Below are 19,988 nucleotides of genomic sequence, written 5' to 3'. Positions count from 1 at the left end.
TGCTAGTGGGTGATTGTACTTTTCCAATAATAATAAGAGATTCAATGAAATTCTAGAATATGTTAGAATATTACTAACTAGATAATCTATGTATTTGAGTTTTTATTCTCAAGTAAGGTGGATCTTTCAGTGCCAGAAATGTGAGTTTATATTTGATAATTAGACTCCTGAGCTTTCTTGCAGATTGTAATTCAATTCCAATCGAAAAGAACTTTAAAACGAGAAGAAATAATGAGTGCCTTTAATTACAGGAAGGCATTGTGACCAGCTTGTTCAGCCCCTCATCTCCAGCAGACCCTGGCAGATTATGCACCATACTGTGCTTGAGCAAAAACTGAGAGTACGGAACCCAGCAGGCCCAAATTATACCTTCCTCCAGTGCTCTTTTGATTCTGTGGATAAAATAGTTTCTGAACATGTTTATCAGGATGTCAGCTGTGGTTTTCATTTACTAGAGCTTATTATATGGTGGGATACATCAGGGATGACTGGAAGGTGTTTGGAATGTATTGGACAAGTTATGGCAGAGCAAACAGCTGACCAAAACTAGGGACCTGTATCAGAAGCAGAAAACTAGTGTCTTATTTCTCCAGATCTCGTGATAGGAAAGGTTATGTGTGGGTATGTTGGTCCAGCTCTTTCTGTATGTATTCTTACACACTTTTAGACCCGTTCCATTTTTTATAGTGTTTTGCATCCACATTACTGCAAACAACATATCTAATTTTGGAAATGGTGCTGAGAGTCACAGTTCTGTCTCCTTCCACCTCTGTGTATTGCCAGGTCCAAGGGCTGTAAAGCCAATGGGAGAAATACAGAAAAATTGCTATTACAGAAAATATGTCAGTTAAAACCACCTGATTTCTTCCCACTGAAGATGCTTTTTTTCATGTGTGAGTGTCATTGAGTTAAATATTAAAAGGGGGTAAGAATCCAGGTGAAAAAAGTCAAGTAAAAACACATTTGGATAAATTAAGAGAGCCAGAAGATGCTTTATGGATATAAGATAGTTACCATAATTGCTGAGAATCTTGAAGGATCCTCTGGGTCCTAAGCAAAGCACCTTATGACTGCAAAGAGTTACAGTTTAAAGGAAACAGAAGAAAAGGGGGGAAATAAACAGGCCTCTTAGAGATTAAAGCAAATAAAAGAGTCTCTTGTTTCACTTAAAAGCCATTTGAGTTGGAGCTAGAGAAATAACTGGATTAGAATACTTCAGTCTCCATGGGATTTAGTTCAGATTGTGCTACATTATGTCAGTGTCGTACATGAGAAGATGGGGACGTCAAAGCTAAGGCTGGGATGATTGTTCTAAATACTCTAAACTGCAAGCATGTCATGTAGTCAAAACAGCTCATTTCAGCAATTGCACCTTGGTGGCTCATGTCCTGCTTTTGATCCACTAGTACCCCCAGGTCCTTTTCCACAGGGCTGCTCTCTAGCATGTCTTCCCCCAGCCTGTATTCATATCTCTGGTTGCCCCTGCCCAGGTGCAGGACCTTTCAACACTTGCCTTGTTGAACCTCATGAGGTTCACATGGGCCTTCTTCTCCATAGTAAACAGCACTGGTCCCAGTATGGACCCCTGAGGGACACCACTTGTCACCATTTTCCATCTGGACATTGAGCCATTGATCACTACCCTCTGGATGTGACCATCCAGCCAGTTTCTTATCCAGTGAACAGTCCAGCCATCAAACCCGTATCTCTTCAACTTAGAGAGAAGAGTGTTGTGGGGGACTGTGCCTTGCAGAAGTCCTGATAGATGACAGTAGTATGTCTTCCCTTGTCCACTGATGCAGTCACTCCACTGTAGAAGGTCAGGGAGGACTTGCCCCTGGTAAAGCCGTGCTGGCTTTCCTGGATCACTTCCTTGTCCTCCACGTGCCTTAGCATGTCTTCTAGGAGGATCTGTTCCATGACTTTCCCAGGCACAGAGGTGAGGCTGACGGGTCGGTGGTTCCCAGGGTCCTCCTTTCTACCCTTTTTAAAAATGGGTGTAAAATTTCCTTCCTTCCAGTCACCAGGGACCTCACCTGTCTGCCATGGCTTTTCTGGTACCATAGAGAGTGGCTTGGCAACTACCTTGGCCAGTTCCCTCAGGACTCTGGGATGCTTCTCATCGGGTCCCACGGTTCCTGTCATTAGAGACAAGTGCTACACTGGGAGATAAATATGGAAGTGCTAAGCTAGACTCAGGAAAGAAATTACCACTTGGCAGTTGTGTACAGGGCAAGTTCACTGCTGTGTGTTCTGATTGAAAAATAACTGAAAGACATCTCCTGTCGTGAAGCAAACTGTAGTGGAATGGGAAAAGTTTAAAAAAAAAAAAGATTTCTGAAAGGTTCTCTGAAAGGACATCTTTGGTCAAACATCAAAGGACCTAGAAATACCCAGAGGCCCAACATAAGTAATATAGAAATTACTGTGTTTATCTACACATGCAGATTACATGTTATATGCATGTTATCCACACATGCATATTTGTATTTCTGGATGTTTTCTGTTTAATATTTATAAGTGTGTGTGCAAAATGTGTATCCCAAATGGAGTGGGTATCTCCAGAGTTAACAGTAATGAAATATACACCATCTATTGTGTATCAACTGTGCAGTAAATATATACATACATGTCTACATATGTGTGTCTATACACATATATGTGCATATATGTAAGAATTACATTTATTTTTCCAGTTTGGTTTCTTCATTTTTTGAGTTCAAGTGTGTGGACTCTTGCATTGCTTCCTCCCAGTGGAACATCTAGTGCTGTACATTGTAAGCCTGTCAGTGCACAGCCTTGTACCTGTGAGGAGTAGCTGCTGACAAGGGTGTCATATAAGAAGAGATTTTGAAGACGAAATAAAGAGGCATTCTGTGGACATCCCTGAACCTGTGAAAAAATGTTGTTAAATTCAAAGAATAAGAGAAGTCATCTTTTTCAGCCTTAGTGTAAAGAAAAGCTAGAAATTATCTTGTTTGAAGACAAGTAAGCAGTCTGTCTCCAGGCCTTAAGACTCTGAAATGAAAGAAGAATGTTGTCTTTTTCACCATTTTCAGCCTCTAATATTCAGGCTTAGGTTCCTGTTCACTAGCAAATCCGTGAGGTTGCATTTGACTAAAAGCAGCAGTGAGCATGAAAAAAGTGATGAGTTTGTGCTTCGTCGCTAATTCCAGTTTAAGATGTTGACAGCAACTTGGCTCATTGTCTTCATTTATTTCTTCTGAAGGCAGAATGGGGAAACAGAACAGCAAGCTGGCCCCTGAGGTGATGGAAGATCTGGTGAAGAGCACGGAGTTCAATGAACATGAGCTAAAACAGTGGTACAAAGGATTTCTAAAGGACTGTCCAAGTGGTAGACTGAACCTTGAGGAGTTTCAGCAGCTCTACGTAAAAGTAAGTTATTTATTACATTCCTATTATTTGGCCACAGGAGATTTTGCAGCTGCCAGCCATGGACTAAGGAACACCTTTGCTAGGAGAAACAATGGTGAAGACAAGGAGGCAGAAGGGAAGTGCTGCCCTCATCACACCAGCTATTCAAATAGCTGTTCAAATCAGAGCCAAAAGATTAAAAAAAAAGCTGTGGTTTCCTCACAAGAAACACATTCTCTGCATTCTGTATTTTATGGGCCTCTTTCACTTTCAGAGTGTGGTTGTGGTCCTGTCCATGGCTCAGTACCCATGTAATGACACTGGACTATAAACCAGAGGGCCTGCTCATGTAAAATATTGTCCTTTTGGTTTCAGAAAAAGCTGTGAAGTTTCCTGACAGTCTGTCCTGCAGATAAACTATGCACTGAGCATAGTTTATTTTAATTTGAAGTGCTGCCTTTTCCTTATGTAGGAAAGGAAAAGCAGTTTATTTTCTTCTTATTTTCCATTATGATATCAAGTGCAATGTAGCCTTTTTCCCTACATGTATTATGTATTTATTCTGTCACAAGAAGAGCACGGGGGCAGCGTACGAAGTGTATTCATGTTGCAAAGATAATTATATTTTAATTCAGAATCGAGTGTCTGCCTAAAGGTCAGAGACTTCAAAGCAATTTCAATTAGGAAAAATATTGGATGGCAGTGAGGAACAGTAGGATCAGAACAGTTCATAAATACAACGTGAGGCTGAATAAAAACAAAAAAGCCTTTCAAATGTAAGTGGTTAATATTGAGCACACTGACAATTTCTGCAGACAAGTGGGACCATCTGCCTTTTCCCTTAAATCCATCCTACAGACCTTTCCTAAATTTCTTTAGTCTTGAACCAGATCACTGCAAATTATTACCTAGCCCCTTTTCCTTCTAATGATTGGTCTAGCAAAACCTGCTGACTCCAACTTACATAAATAAGCATCTTTCTTCATATTTTAATATTTATGGCCCAAGACATTGCCTCACAATGCTTTTCTTAAGAAACGACTGGCTTTGTAATAACTGTTATTTTCAGATGAAAGAATTTTTACTGTCTCAGTGCTGGTTATCAACTGATAATTTATAGCTTCTATTTTAAACAGCACTGGGTGCACATCTTGCAGGAACAGAAATCTCATCATTTCTCATACACGTGTCTGAGGAAAATAAATGGTCTTGACAAAATATGCATTCCTAATAAAGTATATCAGCTGTTTTACTCTTTAGAAATCATGATTTTCTTTTTGGCAAATCATGGTAGAGGGATTATTTTTTATTTATTTAAGTGATTTTGTGTGTTGTGTAGGAAGGTATCTTTCGAAAATAGCTCGAAACTCTTTGGACTTCTCCCTTCATTGGAGTGTTTGAAGCTTTCACAGATAATTTCACAAGATACTTTGCTCATGAATAAGTATCAGAGAGTAAACTCAGTGTCATCTTTACAAAAATGGTAGTGCAAAGAATAACATGATGACCACAGTAGTATTTTGCTCTTGAGAGTTGGAGACAGCTCTGTAGTCTTATTAAGCTGCAATGTCTGACTTTTTAGTTTTATGTCCTCGTATATTTTTAGATAGGCACATCAAATAAGATTGTCTCCTTTGCTTTGATAGTTATGGGTTTTGAGATCTGCTCTGCAATGGTATTGTCATATATTTAGTACAGTTTATTGTCATTCTCTATATTATGTCTATATTCAGGGTGAAATACTAATTTTGCAGAAGAGAAATACCATTAGCTGTAGTAAATCAGACCTTTGCTTTTCTTTCTGTCACAGAAATGCTTGTAAAATAATGGCCTGTGGCTCTCTGAGGAGCTAATAGTCTGAGTGTTGGCCATGGTGGCGTCTTCTCCTGTGTAGGACATTCTGCCTTCCCAGCTGCTGGCTGCAGAAAAAACCCCAAATGTGCAATTTGATCTTTCCAGGAGGAGCCACCAGCAGGAGACTCAAATCATTATGATTCCATTTACAAGCATTTCAGTTCCTGTAATCCATATTCAGGGTGAAAATGTATGAAGCCTATGTAGGTTACTGAACAGAGAGTTGGAGGGGTAACATTTATCTGTTGGTCTGAATTGGACTTTATTGAGGAAGATTTCAATAAATCAGTATGTTTGGAAAAGAAATACAGGACTTAACCTTCAGTTCAGATTTATGTTTTCTAAAGATGATACTGTTTCTCTGTCCATGAGAGTTGTGAGGTGCATTTTGATGTGTATGGCTGAAAGGTTGTTGGTCACCTAACTAAACTGCAAAGAAATCCCTTCATTTATTCACACACAGCATAAAATACCATAGAATCATGGAACCATAGAATGGTTTGGGTTGGAAGGGACCTTAAAGATCATCCAGTCCCAACCCCCTGCATGGGCAGGGACACCTCCCACCAGCCCAGGTTGCTCCAAGCCCCATCCAACCTGCCCTTCAACACTGCCAGGGATGGGGCAGCCACAGCTTCCCTGGGCAACCTGGGCCAGGCTCTCACCACCCTCACAGCAAAGAATTTCTTCCTAATGTCTAACCTAAATCTACCCTCTTCCAGTTTAAAACCATCACCCTGCTTACATTTTATCAGACACTATTTTGAGTTGTATTTCCTGGTTATGTCCACTTAGGCCTCTTACATAACAATTACAGAGTGAGGTGCACAATCTTGGGGCACAGAAACTGCTTTCTTTGGATGAAAAGCAACTAGAAGCTGTGTCTTGGAATGACATTTAATGTATTGCTGTATTGAATGCCTGCTCATAAGCCAGAGCTGGTCTGAAGCAAAACATCCAGAACACGTGTGATTTGGTTGTCAGGCCCTCAACACTAACTCTTCCACCCCCTGGATTTCCATCAATTGTGCTGGGCTGGTTACTGACGTAGATGAAGCTGTATTGACTAAAGGGGGAGCTGCTTCAGCTTGGCTTGGAACCCTTTGCTATTGAAGTTTCCATGATGAACACAAATTATGCAATACTTCAAATAAATAGCAGTTACACAAATGGACTCTACAGAAAACAAATATTTGCAGCACTTGTAGTGGATGTGTCTATACAAATATTTAGTCAAGAACACCACTTTTAAGTGAGCAGCTAATAGGCAGAAATATACCTTCTACTGTTGCATAGTTAGCAGTGTCTGCAGTCTAGTAGGCTCATTAAAAATATGGGTACCTTTTTGGGTGGATAGATTCTTCGTGGGATCCAGCATTTGTGGTGAGCTGTTAGGACTTGTGTTTCCTTCCATGCTAAGAGTGAGGTGAATGCTTCAGCAGTTTTTGAAACAGATGACTGAAGAATTGTTTAAATACTATAAGCCCAGAGCCACAAAGAGACCTAAATGCTGAAACACCAAGTTAGCTGCCCTGACAGTCTGTGCAGAGCATTCATGGGTACCATTCTGAGGCAGTTGAAACTCACGCCAGCTTGTTGTAAACAAATGTGCCAGTGGAAAAACACAAGGTGATGCTCAGGACAAGAACTGATAATAAATTCCACATTTCTCCAGGGTATATTTATCTGTTTTCATGTGGAAGTTGCATCTTTCAAACCTCTCCTACAGAGACCAACTACCTAGGAGATGAGAAGTCAAAGCAAAATCAAGCAACTGGAGTCCTTTTTCTTTCTTAAGTAATGAAGATAATGTGAATGCCTGATCTTTACTGCAGTGGTTTAAGTACTCATCAAGCTGTAGGGAACTCTGAATCAATTATCATATCCCTGTAAAGAGTTTAAATTAGCACTGCCCACCCTCTCACTGCTCTACCTGTGATAAGATGTGCCCTTCTGGGCTGCTGGCAATATCCCAATTAACCTCTTCTTCTGCAGGAAACAGTGTTAAGTAGCATCAGACAGACTGGAACCTGCAGGTTCCATCTTTGAAGAGAATATCCTGACTATTAAGCTTAATCCTTGCTTACTTTTTTAATTTTCCTTTTTTCTGTGCTAATAAGTCTTCTAATTCTTTTATCTTACATAAAACATTATTAGCATTGCAGGCAGAGAGCTGAAGGAATTAATATTAAAAAGTGCCATTAAAACAAAATGCAGAAATAAAACATTCTGGACTGTTCCTGTAATCTTTAGGTTTTCTTGCAGTCTAGAGGGCCAAATACATTTTCCTTCACATCTTTTGAATTCACTGGGTTTAGATGAATATGCCCTGGAGTGTGTAAGTTTGCATAATCAGTGCTAATGTTCACAGGAATTATGCATGTCTATTAAGTGGAAAATAGGCTTCTATATTGTGATACTTCTTGGAACTGGGTCACTCAACATGAGGAGCATATCCTTTGGATTAATGACAGGAACAAACACCAGTTGGCCTTCAACTGGAAGGCTGTGGTTGGAAGTGATAGAATGGTAGCATTAAATAAAGTAATTTACTCTGTACATTTGTTGCCCATCTATTATTTAGCTACGTATGGGCGGGTTTATAGATAACATTCAAATGAGAAAAATACAGAAAAGCTATTTGATTAAGTATGATCAAATGGCTTTTCACATTTTTGGCTTCTAGCTCATTTTCTGCCTTGCAGGGAACTGATTTCTAGTCCTTCATTTTAATACATGTGCAACAAAAGAATCTCAAAAATCTATTGAAATTTAAGTGGGTGTATTTGCAGCCTCTTTTTCTCCATCCAGATTTTCAAGACAGACCAGCATCTTTCTAAAGATGCCACAGACCTCAGAATGTTAGGTTAGAGCTGTGTTTCAGGCATTCAGTGGCTGAGAAGAGGTGGGATTCCAGAAGAGCACAGCTGTGTTGATAGCTACCCCTGAGGCAGATGCAGTTCTACTGGCAGAAACTGAGTTTCCTGGGATCATCTCTTGTAACTGCAAGTGCTGTGCTGGTTTTAAAAGTGCAGTTTGGCCACTTAAGTTCTCCCTGTAATAGCAGTACTTTGTAGGTAAATTATACCAATGTTAGGTACATTCTACATAATAAAGAAATTTAGGTTTGTTATACCAATCTTGTATTGCTAAAGAGCTACAGCATGATTTGAAATCACACAGATTATAAAAAATGCTCATATATAGAATCAAAGAATCACTTGGGTTGGAAAAGACCTTCAAGATCATCAAGTCCAACCATTAACCCTACTCTCCCAAGCCCAGCACTGAGACATATCCACAAGCACCACATCCAGATGACTTTTTTCCAGGGATGGTGACTCAACCACCTCCCTGGGCAGCCTGTTCCAATGTCTGACAACCCTTTCAGTGAAAAAGTTCTTCCTAATGTCTGGACTAAATCTCCCCTGGAGCAGCTTTAGGCCATTTCCTCTTGTTCTATCACCAGTTACTTGTGAGAAGAGAGCAGAACTTGCCTCTTCACAACCTCCTTTCAGGCAGTTGTAGAGGGTAGTTGTAGATAACTGCTTGTACCCTGATTTCAGCCCATGTTGTTGCTGCCTCTGAGGTAGCCTACATCTAGGCTGCTAGCAGTGTTCCCAGACAGTATGCAAGTATGTTTGTTGGATATGCCACCTAACTTTAACTGCAACACAGAAAACATTACATGTATCTATAAACATGGCTGTAAAAAGTCCTTAAACAGGATTAGTAAACAAAAATACTGCTGTGTTATTACATTTCTGATAGGGAATAGTAAAACTATTATTGATACACTGAGATACAATTGTAGATACAATTAGAAATAGCATTGGATGCAAAGAAGTGAAGCAACAAATAGCCCTGATCCAGGGACTTTGCAGGGTGGCTCTGTGAGAGGCAGCACTTACCTGGGTAGGTAAACAGAGGGTAAAAAGAAGTAACAGAAATATTACTTCCAAAAGGGCCAATGAAACCTGGGGTGCATGAGGAAGAGTGTGGCCAGGAGGTTGGAGGAGGTAATTCTCCCCCTCTGCTCTGCCCTGGTGAGGCCACAGCTGGAGAACTGGGTCCAGTTCTGGGCTCCCCAGTTCAAGAGAGACAGGGAACTGCTGGAGAGAGTCAAGGGAGGGCAACAAAGATGGTTGGGGGATCGGAACATCTCCCTGATGAGGAAAGGCTGGGAGAGCTGGGACTGCTCAGCCTGGAGAAGAGAAGGCTGAGGGGAGACCTTGTCAATGCCTACAAGTATCTCAGGGTGGATGCAGGAGGATGGAGCCAGACTCTGCTCAGCAGTGCCCAGGGACATGACGAGGGGCAACGGGCACAAGCTGGAACATGGGAAGTGCCACTGAAAGATGAGGGAAAACTTGTTTACTCTGAGGGTGACAGAGCCCTGGGACAGGCTGCCCAGGGAGGGTGTGAAGTCTCCTTCTCTGGAGATACTCAAACCCCCCTGGATGCAGCCCTGAGTGATGGGCTCCAGGGGATCCTGCTTTAGCAGGGGAGCTTAATGCATTCCTTTAGCACTGAATGCAAATCTGCACAATTGGGGCAATTACAGGACAGTCATTAGAAACAAATGCTCCTGTAGAGTGAAAAACCTTTCACCAGAAGTGCAGTGAAACTTTCTGTGAAAGGAAAATGAATACAGCAGAATCTGAAAGACAGTATGCTGAAAAGCACATGTATTTGTGCTCCAGCATTATGACAGGGGAGTGCTTTTCAGGATGATGTATATGTTTAGTGCACCAAAAGCTGTCTTAAAAGCGGGCTCTGATAACTTTAAAAACAAACGAGGTGGCATTTGCTTTTAATACAGCACTTGGATTAAAAATGAAAAAAAAAAAAAAAGGCATGGTCTTGTTGCCTGGATTTTTTCCTGGATGTTTTCCATGGAAAACTGGTTTTGCCATTATTCCTCCTCCTCCTTGTAGAAAAACTAGAAAACCACATAAGAGGCTTATTACATGTTTCAAACAGAAGCTAAAATTGTGTGGCATGAATTTTACAACAAAGGGCCAGAGTACTTCTTGCATATAAAACTAAAAATCAAACAAACCCCAAAGGCAGTGTTAACTTTGAAGCTGACTCTGAATGATTCGGAGAAGAGGAGGATACTGGAAACAAGCCCTTCTCCTGCGTTTCTGCCTCTGTGCTGGTCCCAGGAAAAATAATGGCTGGACTTAATATCATTTTACAGAGCATCTTTAAAAATCTGATTTTAGTAAACAGAGCTTTAAAGATCAACAACCTTGTTAAAAATAAATAAAATACAGTAAATAAGCAGGGATTCTCATTTCAGCTGCAAAGTAAAACACAAGCAGTAATTTTCAGAAGAGATACTTCACTGAGTTCTGAAATATGGCCATAAATCACAACATGGGGTGCTCAGAGCATTTAACAATGTAGAAGAGAGACAGTTTAGACTGAAATCCTAATCTTGCTGAAGCTAATGGGGGTTTTTGTTCTTGATCCTTCTTTAAGCACTTAGGACTGCTCTGAGCTCTTGAAATTTGTTCATCCTCATGAGATGTAAGTCTACCTGTAAAGTCTGGTGCCACCTCCACCAACGTCCAGTCCTACAAGCTCCACCTTCCACTAGATCAGGTTGCTCAGAGCCCCAACCAACCTGACCTTGAAGACCTCCAGGGAGGGGGCAAAAGTTATTATGGTAAAGGCAGCAGTTACTTCAAAACTAAGTCTGTATGGATTAGTGGTAAGAATAAAGGGAAACAGTTTCAGGAAAATAAAGGAAAAACAGTTTCAGAGGCAAAGGAGGACAAGTCCTTTTTGCAGCATTAAGGCTAGTGGCTAGTTTTAAAGGCTGGAATATATTTTTCTTTGCTTCTGTTGCAGAGTACATAATGGCCCATATCCTCCAGATGATCTCTGGAGACTCTAAATCTAGAAAATGAGGAAGTTGGACAGTTCTAAGAGATGAAATCTAAATAGCCACTCTAACATCACATCCAAAGCACTGAAGAGAGTATGTCTGGCCAGGGCAAGACAATCCAGCTTGGAATGCTTAAAAGTCTCACTATGCACACGTATGCCCTACGTTCCAACAGTGCCCAGTAAAAGAATCCAAGCTGGGTAAATTATCCAACAATAACATGCACATTACGGAATCACAGAATGGTTTGGGTTGGAAGGGACCTTCAAGACCATCTAGTTCCAACCCCCCTGCATGGGCAGGGACACCTCCCACCAGCCCAGGTTGCTCCAAGCCCCATCCAACCTGCCCTTCAACACTGCCAGGGATGGGGCAGCCACAGCTTCCCTGGGCAACCTGGGCCTCACCACCTTCATAATGAAGGATTTCTTCCTAATGGCTCACCTAAATCTCCCCTCTTCCAGTTTAAAGCCACTACCCCTTGTCCTATCACTACATGCCCTTATAAAAACTCTCCCCCAGCTTTCCTGGAGCCCCTTCAGGCACAGGAAGGTGCTCTAAGGTCTCCCTAGAACCTTCTCTTCTCCAGGCTGAACAGCCCCAACTCTCTCAGCCTGTCTTGGTAGAAGATCTTGTGATAAATAATTCAGATAAAGTATCTGGCCCTGAAAAATCTCCAAATTCATCTGCACTGACTGAAAATCCAGGCCAAGTTGACTCCACACAGAGATACACACATTAGCCATGCTACTTTGATTTTGATTGCTTGGGCTGTGGCAGGTGCAAGTGAGTGTGTGAGGTCTGTGACTCTGGGTCACTGGGTACATTAATTTTGGTTTGTATCATAACTAAAAAAGAAAGAAAAGCAAAACCTCAGGTTTCCCTTCTTGCAGCACTAGAAGGATGCACCATCAAGACAGCTTGGAGCTCTCTGCTCATGGAATGAGGCAACTTCTGTTAATAAAAGGATTCCATAGTTAATCTCCAAAAAATGGAGATGCATCCATAGTTGTACCTCAGGCAGCTGGAAATGGGAGCATGCAGATGAAAACAGGGCAGGACAAGAGATGCAACCATACGCTTGGATTTCCCCCAGTCCTGCACATTGCTTTGACTTCATCTTTTATTCCCAAAACTGCCGTGCGTTTTTAGAAGGGACCTTGTTCCTCTGCAGCTCACCTTTGCTCTGGGTTGGATTCCTCGGAGAAATCAAAGTTTTGAACTTGGGATACCGTAATTATTTCTATAGCAAAACATGAAATTCATGAATATAATTAAGATTTCCCTAAAGGGTAACACAGAAGGACTGTTGCAGTTCGGATGGAGAGAGACCTTGTTAACACAATGTTTCAAAGACCTTGAAGAAAAAAAGCCAGCAAGCTGTGAGGGCCAAGTCCCATAGCTGTTATGGTGTTCAAGTCTACTATTTGTTGTAATAGGACTTACTTTACCAGTTAAGTAGCCCTCAGAGCAGTCATCAAGACTGATTAGTGGTTCACAACCTTTAGCAAACCTGTTGAAAAATCAACTGTCTGGGACTTCTTTCCTCCTGAGCTTCCTCTTTCCTAGATCCCTTCATTCTCATCAAAAAGAAGGGCATTCACAAAACCAGTGAAAACCCTTGAGGATGTGCAGTGGAAAGAGGAGGTGGTGATAATGATTCTGCTTTTTTCAGAGATGCTCCCTTCTCTTGCAATCTTAATAAAATAACCATGAAGGGAACATATAAAATCTATATTAATGTGTAGATAGTTGAGGTACAAAAAGCTTAAACCACTTGCTTGATGTCTTTGGCAAGGTCAAGGTTGAAATTATTTCATGGGTCAAAATATAAATGTCCCTTATTTTACTTCTTTGGAGTGTGTGTGTGTGTGGGTGTTTTCTTTTGTTGAGGTTTTTTTTTCCTTCAGAACAGCTTGAGAATGACTTGCTGGGGTCATAAATGTGCATTATGAGATGGCACTTTTGGCCCAACTTTAGCCAAATGTCTGCTCTAGATCTACACTGTGCTCTGCACTCTGCAGTTAAGCTGTGGCCACATTTTAGTGGAAACCTGTATTTTAGGTGTTTGGTAACTTTGATTTGGAAAACTGGATCATCCTAAAACTTGTTCTCAAAGCTAGCGAGCATGTGTGTTTGTTACTTGAGACAAAGTGATCCAGGGTCTTTCAGGGACTTCAGCTTGTCACATTTCTTGAATTATAAAAACTTCTCTTTGTTTAAAATGTTAGAAAGAAAAAAGCTGTTTGGTATTAGGGGGTTCCTGAAGGAGCCTGTGAAACCTGGGCACTCCATTTCAGCACTGGAGTAAACTAATATGATACTGGATTTTGTTTTAAAACATTGGAGTGTTTTCCTGTGGTATCAAAGTCTGATTCCAAAATCTCACTTGTACACAAGGCCTGGGTGTGAAAACAGTGTTCTTTGTTTTTTGTTTTGTTTTGTTTTGTTTTCACAAGGTATGAATGGGAACTTGGTGCTCAGAACTGAGTCCTCTCACCCTGAGGTGACTTCTCTGACTTCATCTCCCCCTCTCCTCCCAGGAAACTCACCTGTCCTTCAGAAAGCAAAATTACCTTAGTGGTAGGTACTCCCAGAACTTCCCAGAGGGACAGCTGGGAGTTGCTGTAGCTGGGTGTGAATCCTCCAAAAATTAAGGGGCTCAGATTAGTCCAGATTAGTCTGGACCATGGTACTCACAGCCATGCATTGTATCTCAGCTTGCTCCACCTGCCTGTGGTCCTCTGAGGTGGCAGATTGGTTCTACCACTGCAGCCCGTGCTGCTGTGGGCAGCTGCAGCTCTGCAGGTCGGGAAACCTCAGGCATTTCTGCAGGGTTCTGTAGTATGGAGAGACCTGTGGGAGCAAGCTTAGTTGCCAAGTTAAATGCAGTTTTTACTATCATGTAGACATTTGTTGAGATTCCAGTCAGGTTTCTACTAATCATAGTCTGAATGTTTCCGGTACCTTGGGATATCAGCTTGTTTTTTCTTCAATGAGAGTAAATTTCCATCTTTTCATCTTTAATTACAGCTTATAGGAATAGACTGTTTGCACTGAGAAACCTGCTGATTGCTGAGTTAAGATGACTTAGTGCTACTTGGTATGAGAATTAGCTAGCTATCTTATTTTTGTATTCAATCACAAACAAAACAAAATGAGAAAAATACATATGATTTGGAAGGTAAATTCAAACTGGAGGAGTTTTTACTGTTTTGCTGAAACATAAATGGATTCCCAGGAGACACTGGTGCGAAATCCACCTGTGTAAGAAGTTGTGAAGTTTGCCTCTCTGGTTGCATGGATAGCCCAGAATGGAATATGCAGCTTTAAATAAAATCTCCCTGAAACAGCAGTATAAGCAGAAGTGTAAATCAACACTACAGTTCACCTCAAAGTGAATATCAAAGTCAACTGGGGATTATTTCCAGCTTTCCGTGGAAAACTGCTTTTGCCATTATGCCTTCCCCTTCTTCTTCTTATAAACATGAATAGTCAGGTGCTGTGCCAAAGTCTGGCATGTTTTAGCATGTGAATTGGCTCATGTGGTTTTAGCCTGTTAACAAAGCTATTTAAAGAAAAACAAAAAATACAGCAGGTAACACTTGGCCTGAGAAAGGTACATTTTCTGAGTTTCACTGTAGGGTGGTTCTTAAAAGCCAGTAAGAAAACTGTGGTTACAGTCTAAGGCAGCTCTCTAAACCATATCTAATATATTTTATAATTTTTTGAGTTGGAAGAAATGCTGGTTTATAAAATAGGATTCTGAAATGGGAGTTTATAATACTAATAGTCATGTTTTGTTGTAAGGATGCTATATTAGTCTTGGTTTGAAGAAGAAGCAATTATATATCTATCAACTGCTTCTTGCTACAGTTAAATAGGGTATGTGACAAGGGAAGCCCAACAAATTAGTCTTCTTGTGTTAGAACTGCAGACTCCATGCCACAAATTAGCCCCTGTGGTGTATTAGTCTATCCATTCATTTATTTTTAAGAATCTTTTCCCCTGGAGTTTTTCTATAAAGGAGGAAAATGGAGTTTAATGGGCCTGATGTTATTTTCACAGGGACATAAATGCTGGGGTTATTCCAATATACAGCCAAGAGAAGAGGGAATGAGGACAGTTTCTGCTTCCTGTATCTGCTTCCCTGAGGTGTCTTTGAAGCAGGAAGAATCATGAAAAACAGCACATGCTCTAAAAAAACATGCAAGGAAACCCCGTTTTCACACTCAAAAAATTAAGTTGCTCATACAGAACATCACCAGCAGGTTGAGGGCAATAAAACTGAATAAAACTGTACTGTTAACAAAAGGTAAATGCTGGTCTTTGTATTCAGCAGTTTCCTTTAAAGTGGTGTACTTCTTTGTTACCTCTCTGTAAGAATAGTAACATTGTGTGAAAGAAATCAAATCTGCTTCCAGAGGCTGAATTTAACACATTCAGTATAAAAATTACATCAAAGTGTAGCCAAATTTATTAAAGACTTTTGAAAATGTTTAATTTGGCACACAAACTTCTAATAGACATCCTATAGAAGTGGATTATCAGTGGGAAATGAGCTCTTGAGCTCTCTCCAGCAGGCAATTGTCAGTGTAGGATAAAAGAGCTGCAGCCTGGCTATCCCAGCTTGGCATTTTTGTGTCCTGCACAGGCACAATAAATAGTTTTTGCTAGCAAGAAAGAGGCAGCCAAATCAACCTATCTGAATAAAAAGTATGTTGTACTTTAAACAGGGGGAAAGTGCTTTGGAACAGTTAATCCCCATGAAAACGTTGTCCCTGCATTATCACCAATAGTTTTGCCTTCAGGCAGTTCTCAGTTATTTGTTTCCATTTTCTATACATGGACCCAATGTTCTTTTTTTCAGTGTGATTGTTCATCTCAATCATTTTCTTCGCTCTCATCTATTCTGGGCTCATGCACATGCATTTTACATATTGCCAGAATACTCTGGGCTATATTTAAGTTTCCAGATTCATAGAAATACTGTGCTGCATAAAATGGTATGAAAGCAAGTGCATAGTCCTAAGAGGACCACAGATTTCAGTGGGGTGGACTTGCCAGTGGGCAAGAACACTTTTTATCTTTTCTCTTTCCCTTTTATGTAGAGTAAAAGCCTGGAATGGTATAAAAATTCCATGGAAGTCCTGCATCTCTGTGGTGTGAGTGAGTTTATGTAGCTTGCTGGTTGAAGAGGTCTCTCCCAGGTTTTGATGCCACATGTTGGTGTAATAGTGTGCTGGTTTGGTTTGGGGGATCTTTTGGTAGGCCCCTCTAAGAAGCTACTAAAAGCTTCCCCACCTCTGGTGGCCAAGGCCAGACAGTTAGAGAGACAACAGATGCTCCTCTGTGATTAACATGTGAAAGAACTGAGATAAGACCCGAGGAGAGAACAAGATGAAGAGCTGAACTGGAGAGGTGAGAGCAGTGCCAGAGGTGGAGAACCTGGTGTTGGTGAGGAAGAAGGGGCAGAAGGTGCCCAAGCAGAAGTTTCCCTGCAACCCATGGCGAGATGGCAGCTGTGCCCCTGCATCCATGGAGGAACGTGGTGGGACATTCCCTGAAGGAGCCAGGAGGGGTGACCTTGGCCAGTGGACTTGGATGTTGTGGCCAGAGGATTTGCTGCCTGTGGACTCTGTGCAGCTTTGGAAGCCCCCGGGCCAGGGGAGTTTGTTCCCGAAGCAGCCGTGACTCTGTGGGAAGCCCAGGCTGGAGCAGCTCCAGACCTGGTGGGAAGGACTCATGGAGGAGAGGCTGGTGGAGGACTCTCTGCCATGGGAGGGACCCCGTGGGGAAGCAGGGCAGGACTGTGAGGAATCCTTCTTCCTGAGGAGGAAGGGGCAGCAGGAACCACCAGCCTGTGACCTGACTCTAAACCCCATCCCCATCCCCTGTGCTGCTGGGGGGAAGGAGCGAGAGAAACCGGGAACAAAGGGATTTGCTCCAGCCCAGGATGTCTCTCTTTACCTTAAGAAAAGTGCAGTTCGACATCAGAAAGCCAGCCTTGTCCTTTAGGCAAAGGAGGACCTACAGCTGAAACCCTCCCTAAAATACGAGTCTACAAGCTCAGGCAAATTCTGCAAAGCAAAGCAAAGCAAAATGAGAGAGCACAGCTGAACGTTCGTTATTCATTGTTAATGGAGATGAGAAACACTAAGAAATTGAACTGTCCAGAATCCTTTACTTGAACTAAACCAAAATGTTTTCAGAAAGATTTTTGAAATGTCTTCCTCTTTTAACATTTATATCCCTAATTTACTATGTCAGAGGTTTAGGGTATTTTTCTTGGTCCTTTCATTAATTATCTTTTATTTTCTCAGTGTTGCCAGTTATGTGAGTGGTGGTGTCAAACAGAACAGGTTGGAGATTTAAAAGATAATAAATTGAGGTTGGATAAGTGTAAACTTGCTGTGGATCTTGCAAGATTAAAAACTACACACATTTTTACAAACCTGTGGGTTTTAAAATTTAAGGCAGATGTTGCAGAGAATGTTGGCAGAAGGACATTATCTAGAAAGCCAATTCCATGTTTAAGGTTGTCCATCTTTAATAAAATGTGTGGTTCTGAGCAGAACTGTACTGCAGTCTTTAAATAAAGTTATAAATTAGCAGCTTGTATAGCCAATGGTCCTGTTCAAATCCACGGGAGATCTGCCACCTTCTGTGGGAGCAAGACCTGGTTGCATTGGAACAGTTTCTTGTTTTCTAACTTATAATATACTCTGCAGAAGAATGACAGGCAATGCTTTTGGTGCTAATATGTTCACTGCCTTTTGTCTTTTTTGTGGAAGTTGCTTCTCTCTTGGTAACGTCCACAAGCAAGTAATCTGTTACCAAGCTCATTCTGAAATGACAAATGGAGTATTTGGGAGTGCACAAGATGCTGAGCTGGGCACTCCTGGGATCTCCCATTCCAGCCATTTTGGGCTTTTTTCAGTTCACTGGTGAAACAAATGGGATGACCACATCTGTTCAGCCAGATGGTCTTTCTAGTGTCTTGAGGCAAGTACAGTCTAAATGCTATCTACAGCTAGCACAAGTGTTGGCAACTTGCTGCAGAAAATGAGTTCTATTATGAAAAAACAATGCTGATGGCATTTGATGGAGAATTCCTTTTCTAACATGATCTGAGCATCATGTCCAGCCATGGTTGGGATATGCAGATAGTAGGTGGGAACCTAGAAGACGGAGTAGTTCTCTAGTTGGTTTCTGGATTGCAAGTTGGGAACATTAAACTTACTATTAAACTTCTATTAATCTTGGCCTGACATGCTTGATACTTCTTCATTTCTTTTTCCAGCAGCTGTCAACGAAACAGTATTTTGTGTATTTCGGGTTTATTAGCCTGCTTCTCTTTCTTTTCTTCTGCTAGATCCACTGTTTGTACATTAGTACTGTTGGGTCTATAATTCATGATTTAAAAAGAAGGAAGAAATTATCACAACTTCAGTTCTTCCAGCTAGAAGAAGCTACCAGTGATACTTTTCCAAATTATCATTCCGTTGATTACAGCATTATAAGGAAGCTTCTCCTGGAGGCTGATCCAGCTGTGGGAAACTCCTAAGAATGTACAGTGACTGTCTATTATGGTAGAGCCAGTTGGAAGTTCAAATGTTGTATGGTACCTTTGTTGAGTCACTAAAATGGGTTTTGTCCCCATAGACCTTGAAAATTCCAGTATTACAGGAGAGGCATCTGCAACTGTGTCATTACTGGAGAGCAAATCATCTCATTGATGAGATGGCAAAAACCACTCTCTGGAGTTATCTTCCTGCCTCTATCTAAAGGGTGCCAGTGAGTTGTTAGAAGGCTAAAACTGGGAAAAGGAATTCAGTCACTGGTGAGGGAGATTTAAAAGAAAAACAATTTTACATAGTAAATTAAAATGAATCCCAGTTACAAGTTATCACAGAGGCTTTATGACGTTTTTTGGAACATGGAGGAATGTTTTATATCCAGATCTTGTAATGTCTTCCTAGCAAATAGTAAAAATCCGAGATAAACTCAACTCACACTTTTTTTTTTTTTAAATTGTTGTTAAAATCAAGGACATTCTGTGATCACTGGCAAGATTTTCTTCCCCTTTGGTGGGAGCAAGATGAATTCCTGTGGACTCAGGTGGGCAAAGGAAAAAAGAGAAGTTGAGATATATGAAGAAAAAAATACATTTAAGCATTTGTAAACTCTTGCTTAGCTTAGAGTGCGTTCATATTGGGGGGGGGGGAAATGTTGTTCCTGACTTTTTATTATTTTTAAGATAATTCTAATAATTACTTTAAAAGTCAGAAGCCAGGAAATACTAAATGAGACAGTATAATTATAATACACAGTCATAATAGTGCTTCCTTCCATTCCTCACTTGGGTATTGTGAGGCTTAATTAGTTAATGTTTGTACAGCAGTAAAATGCAAACCACCATGCAAGTATTAAGCATTTTTCTTGGTTCAGTTCTTCAATAAAACTGATTATCTTTCACAAGGTTCTTAAAGGGGGGCAATTTGCAAAGGTCTGTGTAAACCAAACTGTATTTTATATCTGTCTTGCTGGTAGCTGGAGTGGCAAATCACTGTTTAATGGCATCAGAATTTCTCATGAGCACGCTGACACTGTGACAATGGATTTGACCTAGAAATATTTGTTGATTATCATATTTCTGGGCCTTGCAAGAAAACTGAAGTGTTCTCATGGGAGCAAGAGATACAGCTGATGCAAATGAATAGAGAATGGGTGACACAAGCTGATAAACCATCATATTTAGAAAGGAGGCTAAAAAAATGAATGTGTTCAGTTGGAATAAATAAAACTTTTGTCAAACGTTCAGAATAGGAAAATCCATTATCTCTTCTTTCTGCTGAACAGA

At 40.9% G+C, this 19,988-nt stretch overlaps 2 protein-coding genes across 8 annotated transcripts in view; one reads left to right on the top strand and one right to left on the bottom strand.

Moving 5' to 3' along the window:
- Positions 1-19,988, bottom strand: part of SMC6 (structural maintenance of chromosomes 6) — a 962,009-nt gene that overhangs the window by 871,664 nt on the left and 70,357 nt on the right. The gene's annotated exons all lie outside the window — the stretch shown is intronic.
- VSNL1 (visinin like 1) overlaps positions 1-19,988 on the top strand; it is an 87,729-nt gene that overhangs the window by 35,354 nt on the left and 32,387 nt on the right. For 4 of the 6 annotated variants that reach the window (XM_051615984.1, XM_051615983.1, XM_051615989.1 and 1 more), the window contains exon 2: positions 3,230-3,396. In XM_051615984.1, the coding sequence (XP_051471944.1) occupies positions 3,235-3,396 (162 nt within the window). In that variant the 5' untranslated portion in view covers positions 3,230-3,234. The remainder of the gene's footprint in view (positions 1-3,229; positions 3,397-19,988) is intronic. The other 2 variants (XM_051615987.1, XM_051615986.1) reach the window with 1 other exon arrangement.

This window comes from Apus apus, chromosome 3, assembly GCF_020740795.1.
Source record: "Apus apus isolate bApuApu2 chromosome 3, bApuApu2.pri.cur, whole genome shotgun sequence".
Lineage (NCBI taxonomy): Eukaryota > Metazoa > Chordata > Aves > Apodiformes > Apodidae > Apus > Apus apus.
The sequence above is the reverse complement of the archived record's forward strand: the minus strand, read 5'-3'. Positions and strand labels throughout refer to the sequence as shown.